At 35.8% G+C, this 22065-nt stretch overlaps 2 protein-coding genes across 3 annotated transcripts; one reads left to right on the top strand and one right to left on the bottom strand.

Moving 5' to 3' along the window:
* Window positions 1–249: 249 nt before the first annotated feature.
* Window positions 250–6094, top strand: LOC135642775 (secretory carrier-associated membrane protein 4-like). 2 transcript variants are annotated; one of them, XR_010498064.1, is made up of 13 exons: window positions 250–436; window positions 890–1000; window positions 1091–1153; window positions 1688–1721; window positions 1796–1918; window positions 2714–2776; window positions 2879–2972; window positions 3206–3251; window positions 3330–3397; window positions 4831–4879; window positions 5084–5149; window positions 5475–5626; window positions 5716–6094. XR_010498064.1 is itself a non-coding variant. In XM_065159193.1 (12 exons), the coding sequence occupies exons 1-12, from the start codon at window positions 380–382 to the stop codon at window positions 5505–5507; spliced, it is 807 nt and encodes a 268-aa protein (XP_065015265.1). In that variant the 5' UTR covers window positions 250–379; the 3' UTR covers window positions 5508–5703. The 2 variants fall into 2 exon arrangements, 1 of the variants encoding a protein (XP_065015265.1); XM_065159193.1 differs by lacking the exon at window positions 5716–6094 and having other exon boundaries at window positions 5475–5703.
* Window positions 6095–6995: 901 nt separating this feature from the next.
* On the bottom strand, window positions 6996–21662 carry LOC103991988 (CSC1-like protein At1g32090). The gene is made up of 11 exons (XM_009411539.3): window positions 21170–21662; window positions 19650–19802; window positions 17725–17860; window positions 15810–15911; window positions 15502–15621; window positions 15240–15320; window positions 14684–15024; window positions 11880–12125; window positions 9349–9673; window positions 9032–9265; window positions 6996–7437 (listed from the first exon to the last, which is right to left on the bottom strand). The coding sequence occupies exons 1-11, from the start codon at window positions 21481–21483 to the stop codon at window positions 7198–7200; spliced, it is 2292 nt and encodes a 763-aa protein (XP_009409814.2). The 5' UTR covers window positions 21484–21662; the 3' UTR covers window positions 6996–7197.
* Between the last annotated feature and the right edge of the window lie 403 nt (window positions 21663–22065).

Below are 22065 nucleotides of genomic sequence, written 5' to 3'. Positions count from 1 at the left end.
ATCGATTCAAACCAAAATCAATGGTTTCAAAATTAGTAGTTCGATTTTGATTTCAAATTTTCTCAAATCAGGACGAAACCGAAAACGTGGTCAGATTCAAACGGGAGATGAATTTTCTCATACAATAAATATAATACACATTTATTATAATAGACATAAATATAATATAATATAATATAATATAATATAATATAATTATTAGAGAATATTTTATTTATTGTTTCTCTTTCGGTCGCCGACGAAGCAAGCGACCACTTTCAAACGCTCCGCGGATCTCGTGTTTCCTTATCGCGTCGTTTCAACTCCATTTCTCACCTCACTGCGCTCCTTCGGCTCTTCTCCCATTCCTTCGCTTCTATCTCTTAGAAGAAAAGAGAGAATGCAGCGCCACGGTGATCCCAACCCCTTCGACGAAGACGCAGTCAGTCCCTTCTCGGTAGTGTCACCTCCTCCTCCCTCGTCTTCATCTTTCGAATATGTCGCCGTTGCCTGGTTCTTTGCGCTTCTACTTTTTCCGCTGCATTTACTTGCTTTTCTTGGTTTCAGTCCACTTGCTTGATCTGATATGGCTCGAACTAAATGCACTTCTTCCTGATCCATCAAAGATACCCTTGTCGAGTAGAGACATACGGTTCTTATGGATCTGGACATCGGAGCCCTAGCTCTTGTCGTTGAATGCTTGTCCTATGGGTCTTGGGAATCCGTCGGTTCTGATTTGGTTTTCATTGATCGGATGGTCGATCGGGCTAGCTGCTACGATCTTTCTTGATCGCCAACAGAATTCATCGGCTTCTTCAATTTATGCTAAAGATTTGTTTTCTATTGTGATGATGTACATTGTTGCGGTAGTGTTGTTCGTTTTTTTGATTGTAATGGTTTTCCGTTACAGAATGGAGCAGGATCTGACAAAAAGTCGAAGTTCCCTTCGCTGTCGTCTGTTACTCTGGGTTTCGGAAATAAGCACGATGCGGTTGTTGATGTTCCACTGGAGACGACAAACGTGTGCACTGCGATTTAACAGTTTTTTTTTTGTAATTTTGCTCTGCCCTTTGATGATCCAATGCAGTTTTTGTTTGGGCAATGTTAACAGGATTCCAGAAAGAAGGCACAAGAACTTGCAGCATGGGAAGCAGAACTGAAAAGGAGAGAGACGGTTAGCTCGTCTGTTACCACTATTTCTCCTGTTATTACTCTCTAACATAGTTATCTTGCACAAGTGTGACCTCGGAGGTTCTAAAGTTTAGTTGGCAAGGTTAAAGTTGGGTACAAGTCAGAACAATAATTTTAAAACACCAACAAGATAAGATGCCTTGTAATGGTTGTGGATTTAGATAAGTTATACTGATCAGCATTAGGGTGTATGTGGAGTATAATCTGTTTCTAGTTGAATTTCGACTTGCTGCATTGGCCGTCTCAAGTGGATAAGGTTCCCACAGACGAAGCTTTAATGTCTTAAACTTGGGTTGGCCTACATGAATGAATCTCTGGACATTAGATTTTTTTATCATTGTGGCATTTTCCTTTGGCTTTATCAAATGCTATCACATGGTTGTGGTCTCTAGTGCGGTTTGCAGTTGTAATTTGTATTGCCACATATGAATAAGCTAATATATTTTGCATCCTAGCTGCTATCTCTCAAGCTAGATCATAGACTAAATACTTTAATTTGCTTTTTTGCTTCTTGCAGGAAATTAAACGAAGGGAAGATGCTTTGTCGAATGGTAGGTACGAAAGTTCTTTTGCAAATATACTCTGTATTGTCTGAAACTATTGTGTCCATATACCTTTTCTGCAGCTGGTGTTACTACAGAAGATAAGAATTGGCCACCAGTGTTCCCAATCATTCACCATGATATTGCTAAGGAGATACCAATTCATGCTCAGAGGTTGCAGTATTTAGCATTTGCAAGCTGGCTAGGTATCAGATTTGATTCTGTTTTTTTCATAGCAGTCTTAGTTATGAATTCTTCCACCAAGTATGTGGCATTAGTATCTTATCCTGTTTGCAATTATGTCCATAGAAATAAAAACTTTTAGATTTATGTTATTTTTTAGACATTTGGAGAGTGTGCCAAAACTAGGGTTTTTTTACCTGCACAAGATATCCATTTTCAAGTCAATGCAAGAAGTTTTGTGACCAAGTTCTATAATATTTGTAACTGTAACTACCAGATGGTAGTTGCAAGTCCTCAATGGGTTTTGCTTCTGATTCCTAGTTCCCATTGCAATTAACTTTTCTCCCCCTTTTTCCAGGGGCTTGTTTGCTGTGCCTATAGTTTATCTGGTCTCTATGTTATTCTGTTATTTTGTATTAGCAACTTGGTATCCTTATTAGGAAACTTTAGTCATCAAATTTTGCACTGAACCAGGAGGCCATGGAAACATGGAATGTTGGCTTTAGAATCTCTTATAACCCTGCATTATACTACCCATCAAAACTCTCATCTCTACTGATTATCATAGATATCTACTTTTTGGTGTATGTTATTTATTTGAAATTTGAGTTAGTGCTTGAGGAATGTTTACCAACTTGTATACAACACCTGATGCTGTTGTGCTTCATATTTTCATATGTTAATTACTTCAGGCATGAAAAACCTGGCAGTAGTTTGTACTTTCTCTATTTAGTTAGCGTTTAGCACAGCAGTAATATTTGCCTAGGTTCAATTGTCCATATGGTGCAAATAGTTTACTTCTTTGTAGTTCTTTTCAGGAATTGTTCTGTGTCTTTCTTGGAATATCCTTGCTGTGACTGTATGTTGGATTAAAGGCTGTGGTAAGGCACTCTAGTAGCCTTGACCTATCTGTTATTGTTTGGCTTGGGGTCCTTATTTATTTATTAATCATTGTAGTATGCCATACATTTCTTTCTTGACAGGGGTTAAAGTCTTTTTCCTTGCAATAATCTATGCTTTTCTTGGATGTCCTCTTTCGTATCTATTGTGGTACAGGCCTCTATATCGTGCAATGAGGTAGGTAATCAGAAAGTGACAATTAGTATAGCAGGAATCTTGTATTTTTGCAAATTCAAAGTTAAAATTGTTAAACTCAAATCAAATACAAACAAGTTTAATCATTGCTGATGACTATTAAAATGAAAGTTAATGAAAACATTGATCAAATGCTCGCTGCTTTTTTTCTTGCAAGTGGAGTTTCATGAAATTATTCTACTAATTTTTGCTTTAACATTTTGATTGGTGAACAGGACTGAGAGTGCAGTGAGATTTGGTTGGTTCTTCCTCTTGTACCTGGTGATTCTCTTGATGATCACTTTTTGAGAACTGATCATAATTGGCCATTGATGAGTATTTCATTCTTATTATGTACAGATCCATATTGGCTTTTGCATCATTGCTGCTATTGCTCCTCCAATTGTTTTTGATGGGAAGTCATTGACGTAAGTGATTTTTTGGGCTTGTAATCCTCATACCGCATATGTTTTAGATCAGTGGGCTTTGTTTTCGTTGTTATCATTATATTGTAATTTTATTGCTATTATATATATATGTATACATATATATATATATATATATATATATATATATATATATATATATAAATATATAAATATGTATATATATATGTATACATATATGTATATATATACATATACCTATATATACATACATATGCATATGCTTATACATATGTATACACACACATACATATATACATATAAGATCATATCATATCACGAGTTTCAATAGAAGATGAAGGTTTGGACCAACCATTATTAAGGTAATCTCAACAAATTGTGGTTCATGAACTATTCTGACCATAGTAAATAAACAATCTTGGAACCATGTCTTTGTTAAATTCTTCTCTTCTCACGATAGATTAGATTCTTAAATGAATGGAGCATATTCCATGAAGAACTAGAGAGAACCTGAGTAGCTTGGTTACTGTGTCTTTGTCAAATGTGGTAAACACTTTGAAAACTTCTTAGCAACAAATAGCTTGACCTGGAGCCGGAGTCATGGCCCAGTGATTCTGAGCTTTGTCGACTTGTCTTGGTTAAAGTTAGGTAGAGAACCTTATGTCTTGGTTTAATTTAGTTGGAAGAACTACATTTATCAATCTGATGAATGTATTGGCCTCTTGCAATTGGGTGTTGAGCACTGAATCACAGGGTGGTGAACTAAACACTGGGAGCAAATCAAACCAGGTTTGTGGGATCAACAGATTACTGATTATCTGACTTCCTGCAGTTGAAATTTATTTCTTAGCTTGCATAATGATGATTATATCATTCTTCTATTAACTTCAAATCTAGTATCATACATCTTTCATTTATTTCTTGAATGTTCATGTGGTGGCTAACTGAGACAGTCAATGTTTGATGACGTTTATCTTTGTGGCCTGCACTGAGTTTCTAGGCTTTTATGAGGGGCTACCATCCTAGTTTGATGAATATAAAGTATGATAATGATTATATCTCTTTCATGTAAAATCCTGCCCATGATTTGGGCTTACTGCTACTGTTTGCATGACTTTTATGTACGATCATGTATGTAACATGGAGAAGTTAGTTCCTAGCTAAATGGCTTGTTGAAACTTGAAATGTTGACATTCTGTTCAGCATGCTTCTGCCTGAATACAGTACTAAAGTGTAGATAAGGTTCTTGTTCAGAACTACTTCTGAAATCTCCCTCATGCAGAAGTCATCTTCCATTTCAAAGTAAAAGGACAAGAAAGTATAGTTTGCCTCAGGAGTGGGATGGATTTTGGAAATTAATCCTTGCAATGTCACATTTTTCTTCATGTTATTGTGCTTTACTTTTTTTAGAGATAAGTCACTCCATAATATTCAAGTTTGCTTTCTGCTATCAGGGGTATACTGGCTGCAATTGACACATTTTCAGATCACATGGTTGTTGGGGTAAGTTCACCTTCTCAAAACTTAGTTCCTCTTCCATGATTTTTTGGGTTTACAAGTATTTTCTTTTAATGGCAAAGAACCTTGTTATTTGAAACAGGAAAATTCTCAGTCAATTGTGGATCAATTTTTAGTTAATCTATATATTCTCTAGGTAATTTGTAATTTATGTTGAAATAATGTTAACCTTTGTTTTGATAATTACAGATCTTTTACTTGATTGGTTTTGGCTTATTTTGTTTGGAAACACTTTTAAGCCTCTGGGTGCTTCAGGTTAGTGCCAAAATTTCTTTAGGATTACTTGCAAACTTTGTTTGGAAACCTTTGTTTTGGTAATTACAGATGTTCTATATAATATATTATGCAAACTTTGTTAGTAATAAACTGTTTGAGAGCAAAATTTAGGATGACAATCAATATACATAAGCACAAAGCACTTGTTTATGCACTTTTGTGCTAAGATTTGAACCTTTAGCTTTATTGTTAAGGAATAATGGTCACAAGCAGTTCTCTACGTAACTACATAATTGGATTACTGTTTTTCCATTCGTTTCTAATGATTTGTTTTTCTCACTGTAATTTTGATTTTCGTTTGCAGAAAATTTACATGTACTTTAGAGGTCATAAATGAAGAAATTGCATGCAGTGAAGCCCAAAATGTTTTGATCTAGCGTCCTGCTTAAGCTGCTCTTCTTTTAAATTTATTTCTTTTAGCTTCATTTGTTTCACGATGATGTGACCGTCTGTTGGGTGAGTTTGAATGATCACATTCCTTTTTTCATCTGTTACATTGTCATATCATCTAAGTTCTTTCATTGCTTGTTGAATGGGGTTATTAGCTTGAAGATCATCAGATTACCATTCTGTTGGAGGAATCAACAACTTTGGCCTATTGTTGGGATTTTAGGAATGAAATCATCCCTCAAATGCTTTCAGGAGTCATTGGTGGAATAATGTGATGCTTTAAGATTGGTTGGTTGTACCTGATGATTCCTTTAGTTGATCTGTTAAATGATCTTATGTCTGATATCCCAAGGAACTCTTGTCCAATACCATATTGATAGCCAATTTGGGTTTTAAGCATTGAAGTTGGTTGGTTAATATTACCAAACATGCTGTTATTTTGATTATATGTTGGTTTTGTTTACAAACTTTGGGGTCATCAAATCATAAAAAATATGTTCCTTGTGAGAATGTCCTTGCCATAGAACAATACCGTACGTACGTGCAGAGTTACACAAAAGAGAGAGACGATATGAAGGAAAACGCATGGTAAGATCTTGCAACCCAAGCGGTTAAGTACAATAATGCTTCCTTTCATATTTGGAGATTTGGTTCCATGTTCACGTGTAAGTGACTAATCTGCCCCTACTAGAAAATTGGTGCGAGTAAATGATATCCCTTGGATGGAACCTGGTCAGATGAGATCTTGGTTGTGTCCAAGGATCAATTATTGTTGTGCTTAGTAGTTGGTGCTGCATAGATAGTTGTGTATAATGATTTCATGAGTGATGGATTACTTTGGAATCTTTGTTATGAGGTATATCTCTGTATTGTATTACCAATAAAATATTTTTATTTATGTCCCTTACTCACACGGTGGCTTTCACTAACTCCTTATGGATGGATAAAAGAAGGGTTTGCAGGACAGAGACAAAACTAGAGTATGGATAACTGAATTTAAATTATATAGACAATTTTTCCCTAGTTTTAGCAATCCAAGATTATTTTTGCAAGCAATCTTGGATTGCTAAAACTATAGGGAAAAGACTTGCGTTTCAACACAGTGGAGTCAAAATTAGTATATAAAAAAAAAAAAATCATCTTGTTCGTGTGTTTCAACACAAGACTAGATAGGGGGCTACGAGGAGGGTTGGAGATCAATTTGGATGAAATGGTGTAGGCTTAGCAAATGACCCAGACAACCCAACACTCGAATGAGCAATGTTGCTAGACTTGTAGTTATCCAAGTGTTCAAAGTCCTTTTTATGTTTGTTGAAGTACTTAAGTGCTACATTTTGTTCAAAAGGTTAGGACTTAGGCACTTACGATTTAGGTAATTTCAACAAAATATGTGAAAATATGAAACAAGATGACTCCACCCGGAAATGAAACATAATTAAAATCCAAAAGCTATTTTGAGATTACAAGAAAAGATATGTTGCACATTGGAACATAAAAAAGAACCATAGGACGCTTACATTTGCATCAAGGACCAGTGGGCCAAAAAGATCGAAGCTAAAACATCTATGATGGTGGACAAACTCAAACTTGATAATCCCTACAAGAAGCTGATTACAGAGTGCAGGCACACCTGCTTGTTATGGTTCAAATTCATAATGGTATACATAACGAGGTGGAGACTCGGAACTGATCTCGCTCCGCGTAGGTGAGGGAATATGAGACCGGCCTTTGTCTACTCGGACTTCTATCTTCTCCTCATCATCATCATCATCATCGAATGAGTGAAAGATCGGGTGCAAGTATGCATCAGCTAAGTAAGCTTTCAGGTTCAAGTTTGGTTCAGAAGCCTTTTCCAGTATGTCCTTTTCCATCGCTTCCTACAGTCAAAACCACGATAAGAGGTTTGAAACCATTTTCTAAAATATGCATAACAAAAAACAAAGACAACATCACAAATGCATGTAAAGGCTCTCTGAGACTTCGTGAAAACAACACATCATAATATCCCAAGAAAAACCATTATCTAAAATCATGACAAAATAAAGAAATAAATAAGATGATGTAAACGATCTTGTTTCTTTTCTTTGCTTGTGGGAGGTGGCACACATTAAAAGACTTCCTATGAAACTTGTATGGGATTCTTGCAGACACATGATTGACATGCTCCATCTTGAGCACAAGCTTCTATGACAAAAATGGTAATGAATGGCATCATACTTTAGTAGTCCATGAACATCTTGGGCTAGAAAGGTGAGAAATCTTTGATTTTATTGAAGTAGGTGTAAAAATATACAAGTCAAACTGAAGTTTAGGCAAGGTCCATAGTTTATCTGAATTATGACATACAAGACAAGCAGGAAGTAACTAGAGAACCACCTTAGGCTGCATCTCGTTCAGGACAACTAATCAGGTTAAATTATCCTAACCTTGACAATTTTAACCCTCTTATTTTTGTTTGATTGCTTATGCAGCAGAGTGCTGAGGACTCAAACTAAAATTTCAACTGTTCACAACAGCAGCCAGATTACTGAAAATAGTGATTTAACTGTTCACAACTGCAGCCAGATTACTGAAAATAGTGATCTAAGTTAAATTAAGATTGTTATAAGAATAGAAAAAAATCTAGATCCTAACTCTCACTCGGCTCTAGTGCTGAAATATCTGAAACTAATATCTGGACCATATCAACAGCTTCTGCTACATAGTGATTGTGTCCCTATGTTCCTCAAATTGGTCCCTAATCCAATATGATAAAACAGTTTTACTAACAGAGATGATAAAGTTCAGTAATTGTCCTTAGGTATAGAATCTTTGGAACCTCTGTTGACTGTTGCATCATATATGTGTCAGAATCAGTTGTCCATTGAACCCTGGATGCCTACATTAGAAATTTGACAAGAAAATAATCAATCACTTATTTAAGCACCGTGGGCTTTTAATCAGATATAGATAATGTTTTAGTATAGATACATTCACTGGTTAGTGATCTATCATATATTGCTTTTATATCATACTTTTCGTTGAATATCTCAAAGCTAGTGTGCAGCAAATGTGGTTACAACAAAAGAGGAATAAAATGTAGAGAAAGAAGAAAGAAAAAGCAGATAAATAATATACAAGATAGGGCCAAAGAGGTGAAGAAAATTTTCTCTCCTCAAAATTGTAGTGTAGATATCTTGTTCAAACAGACACAGATGGTTTGAACTAAAGAGTAATTTGGGCAGGAGAATACCACAGTCTACTAAATAGAGTTCAAAAGTATCAGATTTTGTTTGATATATCATAAGACATCATCTGAAGAAAGCAAATCTATAATATATCATGAAAAATCATCTGAGAAAGCAGATCTATAATAAATTCTTCTCTCCAAAAATATAAAAGAAAGAAATCAAATAGCTATGGTGTATGTTATGTTGGTCATTGTAAAGCACAAGCAAGTAAAACAAAGGCACAATTAGATATTTAACTTACCTCTAAAGGATATTTTCTAAAAGCAGGTTCAAATCGACTCTTGCAGTACTTATGGAACCATATCGTAAGTATAGGTAAAATAATAAGCAAAGGAGTTGAATTAGCTGCTTTCTTTGTGCTAAGCAAACCAAGCAGAAGTAGTTGAGCAATCAACAAGCTTGCGATTATACGTCCATGAACATGTGGCCAAAAGGCACCAGCACTTTCGTACTCTTGATTATAAACATTAACAATCTGAAAGTAGCAATATAAAAAAGAATTTATTATTTGTAAGCATAAAAAATAGCACCATACCAGAGCAAAGAAAGTATACTAACCTGGTGGCGATACACAAGGAAAGCAAAGGCAAAGAATACTAGTATAAAGGGAAGAAGAACCGGTGTCACAACAGCATAAACAAGCCCAAGAAGGAAATATAATTGCAATGATGGGAGGTTCTCCGGAAGATCAATACTCCCAGGGTCCATAGCCTTTTCTCGATCCCTCTCAGTTTTCACTATAAACATGTTTTTAAGATGATAAATAACAAGTGGCTTAAGTCGAAGAATCTCACTTGCAATGCCAGCCCAACCATCAACCATTATGTAGGTCATAAAGAATGTAGCTTTCATTGGTATTGATACTCCAATGGTTATTGGAATCCTATAGGCATAAAAAATGTAAGTTTGTTGACATAAACGATTTTTATGAATGGCTTAAATAGAAAGGTAAGTGCACAAGATTTTATGAGCTGGAGATGAGAAAAGATTTTAGGTAACATTCTCACCTTTTAGTTTCATAAAGAAATCAAGTTGGCCAATTGTCATCTTCTTCAATTTCAATATACAAAAAGTATGATAAACTTCGTATTTATTTCATCTATACCAAGGATTGATGTACCATGCTGACCAGTGGTATTGGTCCATGGGCGGACTGGTACATACCGGTCGGTACTAGTATATAAATGTGTATCATTTTTCATAAAAATGCTAAAAAGTGACCAAAAATTCACAAGAAATCTTCTTAAAGTTTTTTTATTGTATTTAGTTAATAATAGAGTGTCTATGAGACATAAATAATGCATAAGACTGTGATTAACCCTACGTACCTCGATCTAAACCTAAATGTAAGACACTATACCTAATTAGAACTAACACAAGAGAATGACCTTAATCTATGTAGAATATGCATTAATATGCCTCTAATTATATAAAATGATAAATAAAACATAGAATGAAGCAAGGTGCCTTCAAATTGGAGAGAAATTTCACTAGATCCCGAGTTCCAATCCATCTTTTATCCAAATCAATAACTTGATTACCACTAATTGCTGATTAGGAACTTTAATTAAGTGAGAGTGTGAGAAAGAGTGAGAATGAGTGAGTGAAAGAAGGGGAAAGGAGGGAATTTAAAACCCAAAAGAGGTCCCTTGGTCAATTTGACTGTTGGGGTCAGACTTGACCTGACTTGGGTCTGTATCGACTGGTACGACCCATATTGATCAATATTGCATGAGTTTGAACTGTATCGGCCAATAGATCATCCATACCAGTTGATACCTGACCCTTTTTCTGCTTATGTTTTGGGCTGCTCCATGCAACAATCTACTGGACAACCAATACATACCGCCTGTTTTGTATCATTTTGAGCGGCACATCAAACATTGATCTATACCACAAAAGACATATAAAAAAAAAAGTATAGGAAAAGAAGGATACATTGATTTTGTTAGTTGTGAATGTTAGGAAGAAGGGCCAAAAGCCTTTCTCCTCATCCCAATCCTTTGCTTCTTCTCCTCTTTTTTAGTCTGCCACGATGAGTTCAGGACCATTGGTTGAACCACAGTTCATGGAATCATCAAATTTTGATATGATGTATATTCTAGACTATGAAATTTTTATTACATATTTCACTTTCAAATTTAAGCACACAAGCATAAGTAGTTGTAAAATGATAAAAAGGATATGTAGAAGTAAGTAAAAGTTAGGTTCAGTAGGTCAATGTATGTAATGCTATTGTGGATGCATGTAATGTTATATTACTTATCTTATTATTGTCTTGAACTTGGTCGACTTTTGAATCGACTCAATCCAGATGACTTCCGAGTTAAGTCATGATTTTAGGTTTTCAAATATTGGACTTTGGCATACAACTGAGCTACCTCAAAATTTGCTAAATAATTCTTAAGATTGAGGTTGTAGATAATATATATACCAATAACCATTAGAGATTTTTTACATAGAGATCCATTTGTATCAATTCAAGAATGATGCAATGGCTGTCAAGACTATTATGATGCTGTGTGAACAGTCTATGTGTGAACAAATTCATTCGGAACATGAAACTCCAACCATTAAAATGCCTTGTTTAGTAACCTTAACATCTATGAAAGGAAATGTGCAAATGTACTACCATATCAAAGTTGCATTGTAATTGAGAACTTATTTTATTTATTAAATTAGGCAATTATCAATATATAGCGTGTCAATTTTGTTATGCATGAGATTATCGGCATGTCTAAAGAGTACTTTGGTGGCTTATACTCAACATATATATTGCATTGTTCAAAGCATGAACTAATTTTCATATGAGAAAAATCTTGGTGTTAGTTGCCCTTACACAAATTTAGCTAAATGAAAGTGAAAGTCTAGTTAAAAAACAATAGGAGCTACTTAATATAGGTCGCTGATGAGAGAGAACAAAACCAAAAAATATCTACATGCCAGTGGTTTGGAGTATCACTACTTCGCCATATATCATTTATTGATAGTATGACATGATGATTAACATCTTTTCCAGATTTAAACTTGATAATTTTAAATAAACATAGAGATAACAGCATAAGTATTGAGGTACTAAAGAGAATTACTGGGTAGGGGGCTGATGAATGAATGAATAAAGTTGCTCAAAGGCTGTTCCAGTTATGATGCTTCCCAAAAAAACATTCACCAACATAAAATAATAATATTTAGCTGCTGCCTTCCTTTCAAGTGATGACAATGACAAGTAGCCTTCCACTTTTGACATAATCATCAGAACTGTTGGAAGAATGTATAGAAAAACTTTTAAAGCCAGACCAGGAAGAAAACCTTGCAAGAAGGACTTGATCACCTTTCTGCAGATGTTACAATCTGATAATTAGTTAATGCATAAAAAAGGCAGGTGAAGCACAAGTCCCTTGCAGTCTGGGAAGGAATGCATTATGTACCATATTTTAAGCTAATGATACAAGAATCAGGATATGCATTCAACAAGTGAACATTATTAACAAGAAGATTGTTTTCATAAGAATTTAACTTTGAACAAAATTAGAACACAAATGCTTCTAAGCACAGCATTAATTTTAACAGTTCAGATAATTTCATGTAAGAATGTTGAATTTATATATTTAAGACACAAAAGAAGTGCATGTTAGGGAAATTTATGCTCTTGACAGAGAGAAAAATAAAAAAGGACCAGTCTGCTTGCTGTAAATAGGTGTATTATAGTCATTCCTCAAATAAATAAGAGATGCCGATACAATAAATAAAAAGCAACCAGTAATGTCAATAGAAAGATATGACTAAATTTCAACATTTTAAATTCTATATAAGATAGCATGTATTTGCAAGCTCATAGTGGATCTGAAAGCAATATTAAGGTAACAAGTACATGGAGAACTTCTGCATCTGGAGATCTGCGATATTTCAACACTCTAAATTTGTTGAGATGCTGACAATGAAAACAAAAGCAACCAACAACACGAAAAAAGAGATTACTGCCTTTCAACTCATTGAACTCATGTAAGAATAAATGTGTTAACTTTTAACCAATATTAGAGTAATGAACATGCGGAGAACATCAGTGTTTTGAAATATGTGGAGTTTTATGTAACGACAGCAAAAGATCCATATAGCCAACCCCAAATAGTTGGGACTTACGGTTTTATTGTTGTTGTTGTTGTTATTGTTGAAGTTTTATGTGATGCCATGGAGGTCAAACAATGCCGAAGGATTCAGAGCAGTCTAAGTCCAAGTCAGCAATGCTATGGCTGATCAATTTAGTAAGCAGGTTTCATGGGCTTCAATCAAACAATGACCCATAGAGAATGGCTATTCAAATTACATATATGTATAATGTTGTAAGATATAGAAAACTCTTGCAATATGCTTTTTTTATTCAAAAGGAAGCTACTAGACTTTATAGTACACATTTTTCCTGAGCACCAGTTCACAATCAGAATGATAAATACCAGTGGTGTGGACCAGTCCAACCAGTCTTGTAAACCTTATTCAAAATCTTTGAAAGCCCTACTTGATAGATCTTGAGTAAAATAGATGCATCTACACAAATTGATGTACATACGTATAGAATAAAGCAAGTTGAGTAAGAACTAAGAACAATGCAGAAGTATCTACCAATGAATACTTCCATGAAATACAATGAATATTCACTTAGTTAACATATCAAAACGTGGGTTGGAACAAAGTTAATGCACCTTACATGAAGATGGCTGGCTAATTTATATAAGCTTCAGAGACCTGGCTGTGAAAGGAAAAGATTCTCAGAGTGCAAGTCTTAGTGTGGTTGAACCTTCCTATTGGACATGGGATAACATATGACAAGATGTGATCAGACTTCACCAAGAGAAAAATCCAGTTTGAAGTACCCAAGATCTTTGAAACTTAGCTTGTGCTTATTAGGGAACTCAAGCCCTACTAGTTAGAAATATGGATAAGCCAAACCATCTAGAGGTCAGTCTGAGCTTATCTGCATCCAACAAAAACATTCTCCATGGCGAGAATGTTAACATGTAATCTGAAAGGATTAGGGCCACATAGCAGCCTATGGTAGGCCAATAATTTCAACCAAATCACCTACACTGGTATGTGGTAAGGGCTGTAATACCTAGGCATGGGAGGTCATAAAATGAAAAATGATTCTTCAGTGGCATGACCACTAGTGGCAATCCAGGGTAAGAAACATCCAATATTTACTGTACAAAATGCAAAAGCATTCAGAAAAGGGCCACACCTACAATGGTTATTTAGTTGGAAAAAGCATATGCTGGATACCTGGGACATGATATGAGTAAAATTGAGAACAAGAGCAATCACTAATATGCCAATACAGTCAACTAATTAGTGTGAGATGTAAGCAGGAGACAAAGGAGTAAATAAGAATAAAAAAGTTTCCATTTGACCGAATTCAATTGCTTTTCTACTTGCATAAGCCATGAACACACTATTAGGCATACATTAGAAGCTACAGAGAGAGAGCTTATATGGATGCATAATAAGAAAACTTACTTAGTTGCATTAAATGTAATGATGATAGCATAAACTAATAAATGAAGATGTTAAGTCAGAACAATTATAAAAAAAGCAAGCTTAGCACATTGATCATCTGAAGCATACAAATCAAGATTGCAAATAACTTTTAAGAATGTTAATTGACATGGGCTTTAACCATGGGCTTGAATGAATAATCCAAATACTGCAGTTTTAACCATGGGCTTGAATAATTCATGAAAGGCACAAATTTGAACTCTTCCTATCGAATTGGTCCATTTAGCATCACAAGATAGTAACAAGCAACGAAACAAAAAGCATCACAGATCTAACAACTTATTTTTCTTATCCATTGTAATTTAAAAAGAAACTTTGTATCCTTACAAGTTGTCAAGATACTTACATTTCAATAACTGGCCTGAGAAAAGGAGCAACTTTTTCAAGACCCTCCAGATTTGCAAGTGATTGCACAAAAGCAATGGGTATCATATAAAAGAAAACCAGTGCAAAAACTGCTATTGATATTATGAGCCTCCGAATGCTGAGAGAAACAAATGGTATAGGCAGATTTTCCCAGTATACATCACGTGGTTCAGGTGCCCATTCTGTTAACCATTTAGTTGGGTTCTTACTTTGTTGTGTTTGTGCACATACTGCAGCCCCCCATCTTGAATCAAACGTAACAAATGCTACTTGCATGATAGCCTTCGGGTCTTTAAGAATTCGTTGGCGTTCATATGCTATCTGAAGAACATAACAGATTATGCATTTCATCTTAGAAGAAACTAAGCAAACATAATGTGTAAAGTTCTATTATATATCTTAAACTAGAGACAAAGGGACAGTAAAAGAATAACAATTATCAATTGTTTTCCATACAGAATAACAAGATGTAACCAAACTCCAGATGGAAAATAATAATGCAGCAAAATTAGCAAGAAGTCCAAAGAAAGGACTACCTTTTCATCAAGTTCGCTGATCCTTTCTCTATAATAGTTGATTGCATCCACTCTTTCACCACAAAGGCCAAGAAATCCTCTCTGGAGTACTAGATAAAATGGAAGTGTTATGTATATAGGTAAAATGGAAAAATTAATAAAATCTAATTATTACTTGGCATGATATGTGACTGTATCAGCATGATCCATGCCTGGTTGCTGGTGGCACATAGATTATCTATTTGTGTTTGTTATCACTGAATACCTAGTCAATTGAACTGACCTTAGTAGTTGGCCTTTTCTCAGGATGTCTTTCAAATTTCAGCTGGTTATAGTCTAACCAATTTTGGAGCCTCTCCTTCTGTCTGACAAGCTTAGCAAATTTATTTGCATTGTAGACAGCCTGAAAAATAAAAGATTAATAAATTTTAATTCAATAAACTGAATATTTACTAGAACCAATATTTTTTAAGGAAAATGAGCAAACAAATGGAGGATGAGTACTACGTAGATTAATTGAGTAATCAAATTAAAGCAAATTAAATATTTTAATGAGAAAACATTGCCATGCAACTAATCACAAAATACTACCTGGTGACCTAGATAGTGGTCGGGGTGGTTCCTATGAAAGAACTGTTCAACACTTTCTGATATGGAATGTCCGGAAACATGTGGCACATTTCTGACTACTACCTGGAAGAAAAAGTTTGGACTGAATTAAGAATCAAGGTTTTGAGAGCAAATTGCAAACATCAAATTAGAGGCAAAAAAAGAAAAAAAAACTATGCTCCAATAAAGATCACAACTATAGTCAACTAAAAACATGAAGTAACATAACATCGTATGCTACATTTATGGTGCTCTATTACCATCTTGTCATATATCAGTCAGCAGATCACAATAGACGATGCTGACACTTGTAATAACCTATCTGTCTGCATGAATTATAAATAAACTCAACGAAAAGGGAGCATGTACCTTTTGATTTCAAATGAAAGTCAACATTAGTATACTAGACTTTTTTTATGTCTGAAAACTCAGTACTATCTCAGCATCATTCCTAATTATAGTTCTTTCTGATCCAGTATAAATCAGAAATTAATCCAAAAAATTGAGATGAAAAGGCTGAGTCCTAATTCTATTCCTTTCTTATTTAGACTCCTCGAAGCCAAAACCCATCTCCAAAGCCTTCTAAAGTGAAAGGCTGCTATATCAGAAAGGATTCGAAACACACATCCCAAGGTTTTAGTAATCCTTCCTGGATCCCAGCTAATGAAGCTGAATGGATCTTGGCTTGATTGACTCAGGCCTCTGTTCAGTTGAGTCCTATATGTTCATCATCATATAATGATACAACTGGCAAATATTACAAGAATCTAAAATTGTACCTGTGCCAAGACAATCTTGCTTGATATAATCTGATCATGGTCAGGTTGCAACTTGGGTGGACCAACCCAAGTTCAATCTATGCCTGACTAGACTGAAAACACCAGGACTGTTTTACTCAAACCTTGGCTCAAAAACCAAGACCCCAATCAAAGTTGTTATAGGCACTGGATGAGGTGTCAGGTGACCTGACTTGGTTCCAATTAGAACTCTTGTTTGTTTGCTCATTGTTATTTAACCCAGCTATCATGAATAAGGAGTTAATTTCATGATTATAACTAAAACTATTTCCTAGTTAAAAAATCTTAGCCCTTCACTACATTTTACATTTCTCCACATCCATTGCATGTGAACTATTAAACACTCTAGTCAGGATTAAAATCATCAAGTTTCATCAGTCAATAAATTAGTATTAAATTAGCAATAGAACCAAATTGCTAATCCTATAGAGTATATAGACCAAGGTATACAGTTATACAGTTTCGAATGATAACATCCGGTACGGGCGGTATGTACCGGTCCGACAGGAAATCGGTACGCGGACCGCTCGTTACTGGGCGGTATTTTTTTTATTTTATATATATATATATATATATATATATATATATATATATATATATATATATATATATATATACCAAATAGTATACCGCTCGGTATACAGTATCGTACCATACCAAGAGAAGGTCGAACTCCGGTACGGTATGATATTTCAATCCTTGATATAGACAATAAAAGAACTTGGTGAATATTTTTTTTCTGATTCTCATCCTCTTGAGATTGTCAGATTATTTATTTTTCTGCATGTACCAGTATGTATGTGTCCCTGTGCCTTGTTGTCCTGTGTCTTGTTGTTGACCATGCAATAGTCAGATGGGATTTGGAGACAGGTTAGGAAGGCTGCACCTGCGATAACTCTTGTTCTCAGCAATACAGTGAGAACTTTCTGCAAGAGTTAGATGATTCAATCCTTGTTCCATTGTCTACTACAGGGCTTCTTAAATATCAGTGGCACTAAATTCTGTTATTTCTCCACAGTGATATATCTTTAAAGAGGAAAACAAAGCAGGTAGAGAACTTCATAATTACAAAAGCATCAATATTTGCAGCTGGCACTTACGGTGAACTGATCAACACGACGATTTTGTGATGCCAGAAAATGTAATCTCATAAATGCCACATTGTCATATTCCTTGTAGAGAATGTAACATGTCCATAGTGTGAACAAATACGCCATCAACAGGTGAATAAAGAACCTAAATTAGAGATAAATAATCATATAAATATGAAATAAAATGATACAATGAATAAAGCATAAATCAGGCAAGAAAAGAACAAGGCTAGTATTTTATTTAGAATGACTCAGTATGGATTTTATTTCCAGTGGAATGAATGCTACTAATCTAGAAACCTTAATTGTTCACAATCGATTTTCTCAATCATTCAAACTTTCTAAAACATCTATCAAATTTCAGAGCAAAGTAAAAATATTAACATTATATAATGAGTGCTTGGACAAGAAAAGCTTTCTACAATATCTGAAAATTAAACCAAACAATTTTTTTGACTTTTAAAAACATGATAATCTTGGCCAGCAACTAGCACACATTACCCCAGTAAGTACCAGCAGACCACAAGAAGAGTCAACACATAAAGGGTCTTATTTAAGCTTCTAACTCAAGAGTCAAGACAACTAAGAATCTCTAAAATGACAACCACAATATATAAATAAATGGAATAAGTTAAAAAACTGAAAATACAACTAAAATTTTCTGACATAACCAAACAGCCTTACATGCTTGCCTTTAACAGTTAGGATCAAGGACTTTCATCTTGTACTAACCACCCATGTTGACCGCTGACCTAATTGATATGTATAGGGTGTTGGTATACTAGTATGTACTAGAGATTTGAAGAGGAAGAAGAAGGAGAAGAGGAAGGAACAGATGATGTTGGAGGAAGGATGAGGAGGAGGAAGGAAGAAGAGAAGGCACCAGAGGAAGAAGACGAAGATGAAGGAAGAAGAGGAAACAATAGAGGAAGAGAAAGGAAGAAGAGGGTTTGGTGGAGCAGAGGAGGAAGAGGAAGCCATGGAGGTAGAGGAGTAAGCGTATACGGAATCAACAATGCATAGCGGGCGGTGGGCCGCTCCATGCAAAGAGGGCTAGTGAATGTGAGTTCTAAATCAGTGTTAAATAGTTTTTTAATAAATCAGATCGAACTGCCCAAAACAAGGGTGATCAGCATACTGGTTCACACAAACCGTTACATACTACCCATTTTGTACAGGTCCAGGCGAAACAACATTCTAGGGCCAGGACCAGGTAATTGGAAACATACTGTATCATTGTTTTTGCTCCAGGCTTAAGTCAGATTACTCTTCCATATATCCATCCTGGATTTCATATTGTGTAAAACATCTTCTCTTCTTAAACATTTTAAATACTTGAGATTATTTCCTTATTTTCAGCATACAGCATTTATTTTCTAACTATCTCAAACAACATCATGTTCATCTACTCTGTACATTGCAATTATAAGCTTCACCTGGGCTCATTTCTACATATTCCAACTTATTTTACCAAAATCATCACCAGCATAGTGTTAGGATTTGTGAACACTAAACACCAAAATCTTCAGCACTAAACATGCAAGCTGAAATAATTCAGGAGTAAACTGTTAGCTTCACTTTAATCCCACCACAATGCAGCAACTAAAAGAATTCAAATAAAAACATCTCAATACAACACTTGAATTTGCACTAATTCATATAAGAAAGAATATTTTCAGAAAATATTTTGCTCATGTATATTACATCTATACCTCCAAAAACAGAGACACAAGCATAGAGAGATGGCATATTCAAGCACAATACTGAAGACATGAAAACCAATCTTCTCAGATTGGTTCACAAATAATTATCATGAAATTTTTTTCTAACAATTAAATAATAAATAAATAAATGTACACAACCATCGAAACTCTAGCACATTCTAGAAATTTGTCTCGATGGGTACATTGTTCATCAAAGATAAATTAATTTACCTTTGAGATCCGGCATTAACATTTGAAATTGAAAGTTTATCAATGTCACTGTACATAATCTTTTTGTTGAGATTTAATAATGTCCCACCAGATACATTAACTGGAATGAGAATCAACAGGGCGAGCACTGTTATCGGCACAAAAATCTTTAACCTGTGAAAAAAGAGGGAGTACAATTTTCATTAAAATCCAGCACTCCAAACAAGCATACAGCAGAAAATATATCTTATATGGGCAATATAAAGCAATAAATCGAATAATGAACTAATGAGAAAAAAGCAAGATGAAATCTAGAACTTCTATGGCTATTATATCTAAATTTACCAGAAAGTTTAATTTCCTTCATGGTGTTCCAACAAGTATCATTAGTAGAAGTTTCTAGCATCTCATCCGACAGAATATTTCATAATGTTTATAGTAATATTATTCGTCACATGGTAGTGAGACGTCTATGTTTAATCACACCCTTGTACTTGGGCATACACTAATTTTACAAAGCTTTGTAATATGACATCCTGAAAAGTCGATGAGTGGATAAAGAATATACGTATAATCATCTTCATGACCAATGAACCACGAACCTCAATTGGCTGACATAACAAAACCTGAACTCTATACTTCAACCAATTGGCCAACACAATTCCTTTTGGTAGTCAGGTTCTCTCTATCGTGGTAATCCTTGAAGAAGCGAAGCAAAAGTGGAAGTAAAAAAATATCAACATACCACCACTAATATTGAGTTAATCGGTCACTTGTAGTATACATGATGTAGAAAGACCACAGAGGCCCATTTGCTCATTGACTGAACAAGAAATTTGTAGTATACTGAATACTTATTTTTTGGTGCTAATTGCAAAAGAGGGAAAAAAAAAAAGGCTCTAATGGAACCCTCGTGAAGAAACAACACATGTACTGCATGAAAATTAAGTATTCAAATTTACCTAAAAGCTACATCGTTTCTGCGCAGCTTAGGAACGTAGGCACAAGACTTAATAAATAAAGAGGGGTTGCTGTTTGACCAACAAAAAACAACGCGAATTGGCATTTCATTGAAAACGAATGAAGGTGTGGAAGACACCGAATGTTGATAAGGAAAATTTTCAACAATTACATGAACCAAGAAAAGACGACGTCCATCAGTGCAGAAAACATTTCCTCGAAAGATATTGCATATACAAAGCGATAATAATTGTTCTGCAGTGACCCAATGAAACTTTTGTCAAACCAATGAAAATATAGGGAACGGAAAAGTTTATGACACTAAATAATCATAATACCCAGAGCAGTAAAGCTCCGAGAGAGTAAAATCCCGGAGAATTATCAACAGAAAGATAAAACGGTAGAAGAAATGTAGCAAAATTCTTGAGCGCTTAAGAGAAATGTAAGAAAATTACAAAGTCACATAAATTTTCTTCTACGATCCATCGAAAATTTCGTCCAACCACGCAAGTCCAACTGAATTCCGAAAAGGAGAGGTTCATGAGAACACAAAGGAAGCAAAGCTCTGTAGATAAGCTCACCCGAGAATGTAGATCCGAAGATAGACGGCGGAATCCAGGCCGGCGTGCTGGATAATCTCCGACTCGCTCATCCTGAGCGCCCCGGGCATCCAGTTGAGGAACGTGAAGTAAGTGCGCAGGTTGAGATTGACGAACTTGCCGACCCCACGGCCGCGCACCCGGGGGCTGTTGCGGCCGCCGGTGATGTACCATTTGGGGAAATAGACACGGTCATTGATGGGCTGAATCCGCAGGACGGCAAACAGGATGAGGAAGGCGAAGGCGCCAACGATGTTGATGAAGGCCGAGACGCCCAGATCCTCTAGAGTCGCCATAAAACCTCCAGAAACCTACCAACAGGTCATGAAAAGTGGGGGAAAGCAGGGGCTTTGGAGGGAGAAGAAAGAGTGCAGGAGGAGGAAACAGGAACAGGGAGGACAGGAATCGAACACCACCGGGCAGAAGGGAAATGCGATAATGTAAAGTGCGTCCTGTAGGCCGCGAGAAAAAGGAAATCTTTCCATAGAATATATAAAGGCGTCGCCTTTGCAAGCGGAAGAGGGGGGTTTGGGCTTTAAAAAGTTTACCGCTGCTTGACACTCGACTGTAGACACGACTCGTGTCCAGGGTGATAGGAGTGCGATCTTGATGTGCGCTAACACCCTCTGTCGTACGTTAAGTAGCGTCCCAAGTCAGGATCGACTTTTTTCTTCCCGGCGGAGCAGCGCGGTAAGAAAGCGAGGGCGGTGTGCGCACCGCGGAGAGAGAGGTGAGCCAGGGCTGTAGTAGTGGAGAGCCACTCGAGAACAGGCTGGACCCCCGTGGGGCCCGCGGTTCTACTGCTCCGCGGCGGCGGCGTCGATATGTCGCACGGCGATACGTTTCCCTATTCCGTGCGCGTTTCCAGATCGTCCTGT

Source organism: Musa acuminata, chromosome BXJ3-7 (genome assembly GCF_036884655.1).
Source record: "Musa acuminata AAA Group cultivar baxijiao chromosome BXJ3-7, Cavendish_Baxijiao_AAA, whole genome shotgun sequence".
NCBI classification, from domain to species: Eukaryota; Viridiplantae; Streptophyta; class Magnoliopsida; order Zingiberales; family Musaceae; genus Musa; species Musa acuminata.
The sequence above is the reverse complement of the archived record's forward strand: the minus strand, read 5'-3'. Positions and strand labels throughout refer to the sequence as shown.